Source organism: Tachypleus tridentatus, chromosome 4 (assembly GCF_004210375.1).
Source record: "Tachypleus tridentatus isolate NWPU-2018 chromosome 4, ASM421037v1, whole genome shotgun sequence".
Classification (NCBI taxonomy): Eukaryota; Metazoa; Arthropoda; class Merostomata; order Xiphosura; family Limulidae; genus Tachypleus; species Tachypleus tridentatus.
Window position 1 is genome coordinate 65215985 of NC_134828.1, and position 12796 is coordinate 65228780.

General features: G+C 32.8%; 2 protein-coding genes across 2 annotated transcripts in view; one reads left to right on the forward strand and one right to left on the reverse strand.

Moving 5' to 3' along the window:
• The window catches only part of LOC143249311 (multiple PDZ domain protein-like), a 182131-nt gene extending 170871 nt beyond the window's left edge, over nucleotides 1–11260 (forward strand). Inside the window, exon 38 of the transcript XR_013027714.1 lies at nucleotides 11121–11260. The gene's annotated coding sequence lies outside the window, so the exon portion shown is untranslated. The remainder of the gene's footprint in view (nucleotides 1–11120) is intronic.
• LOC143249312 (protein FAM151A-like) overlaps nucleotides 7298–12796 on the reverse strand; it is a 28018-nt gene continuing 22519 nt past the window's right edge. Inside the window, exons 3-4 of the mRNA XM_076498933.1 lie at nucleotides 11134–11321; nucleotides 7298–8501 (exon numbers count right to left, since the gene is read on the reverse strand). Coding sequence (XP_076355048.1) covers nucleotides 8219–8501; nucleotides 11134–11321 — 471 coding nt within the window. The 3' untranslated portion in view covers nucleotides 7298–8218. The remainder of the gene's footprint in view (nucleotides 8502–11133; nucleotides 11322–12796) is intronic.

Sequence of the window (12796 nt, forward strand, 5' to 3'; positions counted from 1 at the left end):
TTTTCCAATTTGTGAAACGTATCGTGATTATGGCTGTAATGCATATTTTTGTTTCATATATCTTTTCTTCACATGTTTACCAATATTACCATTCTTAATCCCACTCCCTGAAGGTTGCTATAACAGGAATTCCAGTTACATATGGGAATTATATAAATTTTCACTGATATTTATTTTTGACGATGTGAACGGTATATTATGGAAATGAGAATATAAAATGGTTCCCAACTGTCTCTAGATTATTATCAACGAGGGCACTAACCGCTTAGTGTTAGACAGTGCGTGATATACGTGAGAAAGTGTGCAAGTTAAATTTGATATGTAGTTTCGGTATATAATGTTTATAAATGCATTACAATGTGCTTGCTTTGTTAATTTGTGTCACATAAAATAAAGGCACATTGTTTAAAATAATCTTCGAAATCATTGCGATCGTAAGACTAATTGGTCATATATCACAGAAATGTAGGCCTAGCATAAATGCTTTTCGCATAAAGTAACTTTTAAATTAATATTTTTACAGTAAAGAATATTATTTTTAGAACAGGTACGATCGGTCACTAGTACTATAATTATCCCATAAGAATGTCTTAGTATTTAAATTAGTAATCTGACAATGCATTTAAATTTTAGAATTTGGTTGATTTCGCATAACCGCATTCATCCACGCGAATTGACAGGTTATTTATGGCTGAAGAGAAAATAAACGATGAAAAAGTGGAATATATTATGTAAAATATTTGCATAAAATTAGGAATGCCTAGGGAAATAATGATGAAAGACATGCAGAGATGTGCCTGGGTATTTAATTGTAGGATTGTTAAATTTTGTTAATAATGCTTCTTTGATGTCTTTTCTGTTAATGTTAGGATAATGTTTTAGTACTATAACCTTTTGTTCAAAACACCTGCGGTTGTTTTTGTCACTTGGAAAGTGGATGTTTGATGTTTCATTAAAGTGATGTAAAAGGCTGGGTAGTTGTTACGCCTTATTTCGTAAATGTTTCGTGGTGCAGTGGGTTCGTTATGTAATTTTAACTCAGGTCTAATTTTTCTTCCAGAAGTAGAAATACATCTATGAATTATGGTAAGGTTCTGTTTATGCACTAGTCTTTTCCAAATTTCTGATAGAGGTGTATTTCTATATATATTGAAAGTGTAAGTCAATGGTTCCCAACCTTTTTTATGCCCCGCACCCGTAAAAAAGTTTAATATGTTCTCGCACACTTCACAGTATTTATTTAAGAATTAAGTTGAAGGTGGTCAGAACAAATGTTATCTCGCACTCCCTGAAACGCTATCTCGCACCCCTGGTTGGGAACCACTGGTGTAAGTGCTTAGGTTTTATTTGTTTTTTGGAGTGTTATTTTAGTCTGCGTGTTTAAGTGTATCTTGTCTGTGTTCTTTAAATTCGTTAAACTTAATATATTTGTACCTATTTTACTGGATAACAGGTTAGCGTTAGTAAAGCATCGAGTTAAATATACAATTTAATCGATGTTTACTCTTGTGCATATAATGTATACTAAATTTAAGTGGCTTTAAAGTACCTACCTTCTGGTGGATTACGTGAATTAAAAAAAAGTTTATGAAATTTCCGCTGTATGTGTTTTTTATGAATTTTAGTGGTGGAGCCTTTGGATTTCGTGTGATGTAAATGTTTAAAAAATTTATTGTGTAGCTGTTTTTATTTTCAACTATGAATTGTATGCCTTTATGTATGTTGTTAATGTGTTGAAGGATATTTTCTTTGTTTCTCTTTACAAGTAAAGTTACAAAAAGAGTCATCTACTTGTATTTGGGCGTAACTGTGGAAGTTGTTCTATACGATGTAATAAAAAAGAGTGGCCAAAGTACCTGGTATTAGATTTCGAGTCTATGAAATTTAAAGAAGTACGAACACCCGTATTGATAACAAATAAGTGTGGCTAGTTCTAACACTTTATGTGTTCCTGCATTCAGTTGGTTCAGTTTTTGAGGTCGTGTGAAACAATTTCTGTAGTAAGTTGTATTGCCTCGTCAAGAGAAGTTTGAAGGAAAAGGTTTACCATATCAAACCTAGACACAATGATGTTACTGTAAAAACTGTGTTGTAGCAGATGTGAAGTGTTTTCTAATTGGGTGCTTATTTTGGAAACATAAGGTTAAAAAATCCAGTTTTGGCTTAGAGAGTTAAAAGAGACATAATTGGGCATAAGGTTATTGGGTTTTTGTGGACTTTCTGTAAACCGTAACTTTTTATGCTATTGGTTGGTTTGTATACTAAAGGTATAAAGTTTAAAAGTAACAGTTTTTATTTCAATGATGATCCCCGCAGCTAAAATCAGGGGTTCGATTTTTCCCGTGGACCCATCAGATAGCTAAATGTGGCTTTGCTCTAAGAAATTACAGACACTTATAACGATATTTTGAGTAGTTTACCTCAATATTTTGTTCTATATTGGGTAAATCTCCATATTTGACTGAGTGTGTGTATTTTTCTTATAGCAAAGCCACATCGGGCTATCTGCTGAGCCCCCGAGGGGAATCGAACTTTTGACTTTAGCGTTGTAAATCCGTATACTTTCTGCTGTACTAGCGGGTGTACTTGACTGAGTAAACTAACGGTAAACATATTTCACTTGTTATATTTTTCACATTTTGTTCGTATGACATGTTTAGCTACAAATAAATAATCTATCTATTCACGCAATTTGATATGCACATGCATAAGTAACCACTATCAATTGCTGGAAATGTTTTGTTGTCTTTCAAAATTTGCAGTACATACTGGAGGGATTTACACATTTTGATAACAGTTAAGAAAAAAAACGACCTGTACACTCCAGATAAATAAAAAAATATATATTTATTTAAATCAACGTTTCGCCTTTACAGCTTCCTCAGAGTTAATATATATATAACATATGTGACCAATGCTAAATTTTAAATACATTGTTAGATTTTTGAATGTTGGTTTAAATACTAAAACTTTCTTTGCCGTTAAAACTTGTTTATTTGATAATTACGGCAATAGTAATAGAAACGTCGTACCTGTTCAAAATTTTCTTTTCTTGTCGTAAAAACTGTAACTTGTGATAAAATAATACTTAATCAGTAAGTAAACTCAAAATGGAGCTATTAATAAATTACAGCACTGTTTAATAATTTAGTAAATTAAGTATACTTTTAACCTTCGAAGTTTCTCTAATACAACTGACAGTTGTTTGCGTTCCGTAGTTAATTCTATAATTATGGGTAATCTTTTATGTCGCACTGATGTTCCCTGAAAGACTTGTGGCGTGAACGCGTTTGCAAGCCGGCGAAGTCTGATTATAATCGGTTGTACTTAGGCCTATAATATATCTTAACATTTTATTCTTTATCTAGACCTTTAGGGATTTTCAAGAATTAGAAAATTCCTGATCGAAAGTTATATTCATGTTGAAAATGTTAAAAAACAAAATATGTATTGATATAAAGTCACAAAAATTTAATTCAGTACATTTTCTCTGATATCATTTTAGGCTAAATAAAATAAAAGTGTTACACGTATAAAGCTCTAGTTTCGTAGTGATATAAATCACGCAAGTCCAAACTTTTAATTTACTGCATTAGTTGTACTTTACGCTCACCGTACGTTTTCGACAAAACCTCTTATTAGGAAACACAAATCGGCATAGTTATGGCCTAAATTGATTAGCTAGAATGTGAAATATGTTGTGTTTGCGAGTCGGCTTTAAATATTACTAAAAATAAGTTATAGGATAGAATATAATAAAAACGCAAATAAACTTATAAAAATGTTTAATAAGAATGAAGAATACACTAATACATCTAATGGTTAAGCTAACACTAATTAGCTTCTATGGGAATGTTTAAAACGTATTCATTTATTATTAGAAAGCATAGAGTGACTCAGAAAATAACATTGATTTGAATTTCTATTGCTAGATAGTTATTCATTATCCACCAACTATGGTGCAATGGTTGAAAAGAAACTAGACCTTTTGTTTCGCAAGAAGCCATTTAGATAGCGCTTGGGTCATTGGGTATTAATAATTTTATAGTTATGTTTTAAGTGTGTGTCTGTGTGTATGTATATTGTAGAAGCAATACATGAACCTCAAATTAGTAATTCACGTCGTTAAAGTAGAAACCAGAAAGCTAATTTTTTGTGTTTTAAAAAATCTTAATATGTGTAATATAAATTATAATTAAGTATATTAAATCTTGTATTTTTTCTGAAGCACAAGTAGGTTCTGTACTCTTATATTAAAAAAAACCGATGTTGCTGTTATATGATTTTAAAACGCTTTTCAAGCTATGTGAGCCAACAGCCAATAAAGTATCTTAGAAATATTCAAACCATGCATTAGAGTATCTAATTGGTTATTGAACCAGTTCACGTGATTTACTAAAACAGCTCCACGTTTCGCGGCGATTCCACATGTTGAATTTAGTTGCCTTATTTTAAAAATAGTGGATTTTGAATATTCAGCACAGCATCTTAAAAGACTTGTTTGAATGATTTTCTGCTAGCGTATGCACGAGTGAGACGTTTCGATATGCATACTCGAAACTCGACACCTATGAAAGTGAAAACACTAAATGTGTTTAAATCCGTTCTGTTACAGAACAGGTGGGAAAGCGGGTATCATTACAAGTCCGTATTATAAATAGGAATTCGAGCGAACTGGTAGAAAATAAAAGCTACGCCTTAAAAGGGGGTGGGGTGGAACATGATATCGTTAATATTCCACGTTCACACCCTCCCTTGGTCCAAACCATTTGTAGAAAAGGAAAGGATATAGCGAAGAAGACCACTAGTTGCATTGGAAGACTCGAGTTTTTACAATGCTTATAATAACCCCACATTTCATAATTAGACGGTATAATTGAAAATATTTCGATTGTGTTTTAGTTCTGTCTTAACCATAGCGAAATGAGTGTAAGATACTAGAAACACCAAATCTTACATATTGCCTATATTAGAACGTGTTGATTACATGTCCAGAAGAGCAAATGGCACCTAAAAAACAAGTTGTAACTAAAGTATTCCTGTCGATGTTTATCTTTGTCATCTCGTTTTGATTTCTGAAGTTATTTTGCAAACGAAGAAACAAGCAAACAGACAGCACCCTATTTTTAGCATAAATTAATACTACTTGATGCGGTAGACATTTTCATAGAGGGTGTTACTGTTTTCAGTCAGCATATAAAAAGAAACTGTTAGTTTCTACAGCTACGTCAACTTGAATAGTTCTATAATAAAAGCTACTAAATGACAAAGTAGATGCTTTTTATATAATTTTCTAATTCTCACAAAGCTACTAACGGGCTATTTGCTCTAGCCGTCCGTTAATTTAGAAGTGACTGGAGAGAAAGCAGCTAATCAACACTACCCACCACCAAATTTGGGACTACTATTTCAAATGAATAGTGAGATTACCTGTAACGTTATAACGCCCTCACATCTGAAAAGATAATATTTTCGGTGATCCCCAGGTCCGAAGTATAATTTGAGGCCTGATTGTTGATAAGTTCAAGTTGCAACGAACATAAGTTTATTAATCCGAAACAAAACAGTAATAGATCAGTGGGCTGTTCAGCACAACGTACTTCTGCATACGTATATATACATACACACACTAAAATAATATATTTAAACAGACTAAATAATACCAACTTGTAGCAGTATTGTCAGTTCATTTTCATTCTGTTTTTTAGCAGTGAAAGGAGTTGCGTAATATAATTTATAATATGTGGCACGTTACTAAGTCCAAGTCATGTCTATTTTATAAATTGTTTGCGGTTAACAGGGTGTTTGTGTTAAGCCGTTTACACTCACATGTTTCTTCTGAAAATATCATGCGTGATTTACGTACGTGTGACTTTATGTAAAGATTCTTGGACATTAAGAAAGAGGTGTGGATACCGCTGCCTTGGCACAAATTAATAAAATACAGGGCGTTAACCCTGTCTTGTCGATTTCAATAGACTTGGGTCATAAGTCTTATATGATAAACAATAATTTTACAAAAACATAAGTCAACTTGAAAATGACTCAACGAGAACGTTGCATAAAATATTACAGATGTCAGCACACGCTACTATAAGTTTCTGTATTCGTAATTATTAGTTATGATTCAATAAGAACCAAAATAACTAATTACTAAAAACCAGTATTTAGTTTTCTCTACTGAGAAGATCCATTCCAGTAACACCCCCCCAGTGGCATAGTCTGCATACTTATACTGCTAGAAACCGGGTTTCAGTACTCGTAGTGAGCAGAGCGCAGATAGCTCATAGTGTAGCTCTGTGCTTAACTACAAAACAATCAACCATTCCAATAACCCACAGAGTTTTCATTTTTTTTGTTGAGATAATAGGTTCAAACCTTTTATTCCCTAAGATATTCCCAATAGAGCATAAAGGATTTTTAATAAATACGACTAATATCATTGATAGCATACGAAGAAAAATACTATTATAGTAAGTGAATATAAGTAACACTTACATGTTTTACTCAAAAAGTTATTTTTTTTTACAATTAATACAAAATGAAATGAACATTCCAATAATTTTAAATCGGAATATTTGGTTAACAAACAATAATTAAAATCTATTGTTAATAATATAATGTTACGTGTACACATCCTGTGAAACATAAATTATGCTTTGTTAACAACCTCTCTGCAATACTCTGTAAGATAAATCTCCGATGTATTAGTGCGCCAGTCAATGAGAACAACTTGTTTGTTTTTTAATTTCGCGCAAAGCTACTCGGGGGCTATCTGCGCTAGCCGCCCCTAATTTAGCAGTGTAAGACTAGAGGGAAGGCAGCTAGTCATCACCACCCACCGCCAACTCTTGAGCTACTCTTTTACCAACGAATAGTGGGATTGACCGAACATTTTTATTGTCAGAACGTACTAAAACCGTGGATGAAATGGCCTTATAGAAGCAAGGAACAAGAACTAGTATTACCGACCATTTACGGTCCCTAACGTGTTTAGTGTAAGATTCTGGATGGAGGTATGGGATTTACCTCCTCAGAGCCTATAAACTTGCATGAATTGGGCCAATTTAATGGGCACGTCAGGTTCCGGATATCGCAAACCTGTATCTGTGTCCAAATTAGAGAGAGAGATTGTACCGGGAAAGCTTTGTTTGTAAACTAAACATGTCTTACAGACTCGTGTTAAGGCGAAATATTGTTTTGATAACAAAATATCCAGATGAACTGAATAGGCTTCAGGAATGCTTTTTGCACGAGCTTGTTAAATATGTCATACTTCCAGAATAACAACATTCAATTTCAATGTGCTATTTAATACATTTGATAAATAATTCAATACATGAAAAAGCCAAAGATACAAGTTGAAATCATTATGGCAACAATCTGTATATCACAATATGTAACATTATTACACTCCTCTGTACAATACGTATATCTTTAAAACAGTGCAAAAACAACATTAATAACAAGAATAGCTATTTAAATTACAGTAGGAAATTATCACAACGGTAACTCATAATGCTACCACCTACAACACAAACAGGTAACAGCTGCTTGCTTGAACGCCAAACTTCACATCTAACTTTCTATATACAACTTTTTAATATTAAAACAAGAAAAAACGCATTTTTTAAACTGCAGTAGTCATAAAATAACACTTGTTTCATGCTTCATTTCAATCATCGTTTTGAAACACTGTATTACTTCTATATTATATGTATAATGTCCCAAAAAGTTTATATCTTTTTCTATATCATTTACCTGTAGGTTTTCTGACCTTTAAAGGAATAATTTTTGATTTCCAGTCATGATATAAAATTTTAAAAATTAAATAAAAGCTAACAGGAATACAAAGAAATTGTTTTTCACTTTCATTTGAAATTCGTTTCACTTTGTGATAAAATTCAGGTTTAGATCGTCATGCACAACCCAACTGTCTTCATTGACTTTTCGTGCATTTTGATTAGACTTAAGTTTTTTTAAACAAAAAATAACGCTTTCAAACTTTAATGGAGCCAACAGTCAAGCAGAAAAACAAGCGAAAGGAGGAAATAGTTTTATAATAAAGCTTTTTTTTATCTTTTTTGGCTGCGGCACATGCACATTAGATACAAGGTAGAACCTGCATACAAGAAGAGATCGTAATAACAAGGTTCTGCCACCAGTTGTCATGGAAAGAAGTATTTGGCGGTCATAGAAACCAAAGATGGACGTCATTTCAGGTAATGGAGTAGAAGTGCTGAAGAAAATCGTCTGGCAGGTCGTAAAAGACCTGACTTACATGAAAAGCTTTTCGTATCATCAAGAGGTCTTCCAGAGTTACAGGATCTCCTTTGTGACACCAAGCCATCAAAGAACTGCTGGGAACCTGGAACAGGAGTCTTTGGACTTCTGGCACCGAGTACTTCAAGTGTGCGGCCCATATGGGAAACATCACTGGTTGCATCAAGCTGTATTCTTTCACCAAACTCATCATCTTGTCAATGTGTTCTCTGGTTAGCCTGAATAAGAAATATACTTTTAACTTAAAAAAAAAAACGCACTTCTTTCCAAACCTGCTGCGTTCGTTTTTGTTGGGTTTTTAAAGTTAATATTGAAAGTGAATAATATTACGGGAATCATAAAACTGTTTGTGTACATATTTCTAAACATCATAAATTCCAGATTGTGAAATGTGTAACAGAGGGGCTATATTATATATTAGTTTTATTTATTTATTATGAAAGTAAGAAAAACATGAAAGTCGATCTTTTAAAGTAATTATGATTAAAATTTATACGATTTTAGAAAGTTTGCCAGTAGGTGGGCTCATTCTCCCCCTCATGTAAAAGTTGGTAATTATTCTGTTCCATTAGCTTAACATTCCCTGCTAACAAATGTTCTCATTTATATGTCCAAAACATTGTTTAATAAAATTAATTATTTTTAGGAACAGCTAAACTAATTTTTATTATTCACAATGGAGCATCTTAAGATGTTATTCAGGTATGAATAATTCTAAAATAATGTTTCTGGTCTTAGCTACTTAAGAAACAACAGGAATCCTCAGTAGCTGCAGCGCTTCAAATTCTTTTAGGCAGGATTAGAGTAAATTAATCTACCATACTTTTTTTCAACTTTTTATTACTATCTTTCTGTGCACCAACAATAAGTTTGGAGCGTTCGTGTACCCGATTCGATTTGATTGCTTGTCAGGATCTCTATGCCCTCAAACTGAAATTAGTTTAGCTAGGATTAGAATAAGTTAACCTGTGAGACCTTGGGCGTGGTAAAATATATCAATCAAAAGGGTTTGGCCTCCTGAATCCAAACTCAAGTCTATCAAGATGTGATAGAGCTGTGAACTAAAAGTTTATGCTTGACAAATAAAAAATATATATCAACCGCTATGCCATAGCTTATTAGTGTTAGTAAAATATTTTGTACTGATGTTTAGATTTATAGAATTAACTAATAAAAATAAGTTATCCAAAAACTTTGTATGGTTAAAAACAGAGAGGAAGCTTGTAGAATAATAAAAAAAACGTAAAATTCTTTATCGTATATTATATAATATAAATAATAAACCCGATTATGGAAACAGATCAAAACTTTTAAACCTTTGTGTTTCTTTTGTTCGTAAACACATTGTAAACGCTTAACATCAAAGTCGCACTGTAAAGCTCTAACTCTCACATCATCAAACTACAAACATCTAATAAAGGTTATACAGGCATAAAACACGTATGAAAAGGATGCTTATATTGTTATAGTGGAGATACTTATCTCACAACGAAAGAAAAAATCCATTAAGGAAATAAACATTAGGGTGGTTAATATCAATCATTCAAAAATAATGTGAAAAGGTAGTAGGAATGGCACTTCCATCATCTCTACAGTATATACTAGCACAGACACATGGTGTAATAGAACGTTAACAGACATAAACAGGATAAATTAAACTAACTTGTGATTTAAAAGTTATATACATTGCTGTATGAGTCATCCCTATATTTACTTCCTTTTCTGAAAAGTTTTTTCTTTTATTTATTTGCATGTTATTGTTTTTTTAACGCAGTGTTTCAGTAGACGTAGGAAGATTATATTTATAACCAAGTTCTAAGTGCAGTGAGGTTTCAACTGCAATATTTATTGTTTATCTATTACTGGTTGATAATGCCTGTTTCACCCTGTACTTAAGTTTTTTAAAACAACAAAATTTTGTAAGAAAGCTGTTTTCAAGGGGTAATGATAACGTTGTTTACACTAGAATTATGATTTTTTTAAAACATTACTGTTAGTTACTAATAACACTTATAAAACTAGATACTCCGTTTGAAACTATGACACCTCAGTGAAATTAGATTACAGCAATGTTTTGGTTTTCGGTTATCATATAATAAACTAGAAGGAGAAAGAACGAGATATTTAAACATTGTTATACTCACGGACATTCCTAGAACTTGTAACTCAGTCATGAAATAGATATTGTTATAAAAAGAAACATTGCATATTGTATATTTCTGATGAGCTATTGAGTAGATATTTAAAATACCATTTCGATTAGCAATCCGAACCAACTGATGTAGGCAGTGCCTGCCTGATTTAACATTTTTTACATATTATACATTTTTCTGACGAAGTATTAACAACACATTTTGGTTTGAAATAGTCATATGCCATCAGATCCTCATAACATTAGCATGCTTTGCATGCCGACTGTACTTCGTACAACGTATGTTGACGCTTACTTTTTCAAATTAGAACCACTTTTTCAAACATTCTAGGTACGAGCCAGGACACACACACGTATCATTTACTTTTTAACTAGCTACCTATAATTTATACAATTATAACTGGTCACTCAAAATTCCTGTGCTAATCTTGATTTTGCTAAAGTTTCCGAGAACGTAAATCTCTAAATAACTTGTATTATCCATTCTAGGTACCAAAAATGACCAGGGATATTTGAATTTATGTCCTGAACCAACACTAAATGTATTTTTCCAGCAACTTTTATAAACACTATTGCAATGCGACTTATACATAAATTAACTTTCTAACAGCAGTTATTTCAACGTGCTTGGTATTTGTTTCAATTACTTGTTAAAAGATAATAATAACAACTTTATTCCTAATAGGAAAATGGCTCACCCTAATCTGATGCACCCTCCAGGCATGACCTCGACGACTTCACTACACGTTGTCCAACCGATAGATATGATAGAGCGAGGAAAACGGGTTCTGCATAAAGTTAAAAAAGTCCAAGCGTCCACTGGCGAAGTGATGGGGTTGTTAGGGCCTGGTAGAATATCGGCATTTAGTATCAAAGGACCCCGAATCTGGAACCAGAAAAACAGTTTATTCTGGTTACTAATCAGTAACTACAGTACAAAAGACTGTAGCAACATTTTACTGTGGATTTTCCCATACATTCTTATCCTAGTATATTTCCTGTGTTCATACGACCAGTAGCAATAACGACAACAGTTAATTTCTTTTTACTTGCAACAAGTTATTATGAAATATGTGATTATTGTTTAGTTATGACATTCCGGGGTGAAAAAAAAAGGAATAAACTTGTTTCACTAAGTTTAAAAGTATGCATGCCCTTCATAAGAAATTTTAATATATAAATATTCAAAAATGTTTATGTTACTATTGTTAAAGCTTAACAACATACAACTGACCTCAACTTCTGCAGTAAAGAGAAAGAACGTCGCTCGGGGCTTCATAATAAATGAACTACATATACATATGTATATAATGAACGAAACAACAAGTCAGAGATTTTCATGACAAATATTAATAACGACCGAGACAACATATCAACAGTAAAACAAAAGGTAACAGTACAAAATGATCTTACAATCTACGCCTCCTTTTTGGGCTAATTAAAGGATCTGGTTGTTCAGTAACAACTAAACTTTCCGACCAAGTATGTTTTAACACAATGTCTTACCTTGATGGAAGAAACAACAACAAACTATTGTTCTTATTCTTTGTTATTAAGCACAAAAAGCTATCTATGTTCTGCCCACAACTGGTATCGAAACCCGGTTTTTAGCAGTATAAGTTCGCAGACATATCGCTTGATGGAACAGTTTATATGAAAACAGAAAAAAACAAACCACATTTTATTAGAAACAAGAGTGTAATCGCGTGCTTGCGATTTCGAGGCTAAACCGCGTCATTTTGTTGCGTTCTTGAACACGACAAATTTACTCCGCTACTTCCAGAAAAGTTGGATCAACATTCTTATCCACCTGTGACGTTAGAACCTGAGTAGAAAACACGGCAACAATTTTTCTTTACAGCAGAATATCGTCGACTTAACTGACAGTATAAAATCAGATACAAATTTTCCGTGATGACGGGAAAGAAAACCCACTTGTAGAGAAAAATATATATGTAAAAACGGCTGGTATGGGTAGAGAAAGCTCTATGTAGAGGAGCGAACAACGTTTCGACCTTCTTCGGTCATCGTCAGGTTTGTGAAAGTTCACCAACTGCAGATGCAACAAATCGTACAGTTTTCATACGACTCAATAGACACTTTTTTGCCACTAACAAGCGACAGTATCCTCATACCCATAAAGCTGATGAAATAGACATTGAGGGTAGGAGGGAAATTATCGGGAAAGCTTTACAGTAATGAAAATCATCGAGTTAAACCTAACTTAAATTAGCTACTACATTCAAACCTTTAAAAATACTATATCATCACCTAAGAATCTGGTGAATGCAAAGGTTTTAAAGTTGTGAAAAGTTACAAAAATATTTGATTACCTAAAAGATGAGCAAAAAATCAAGTACT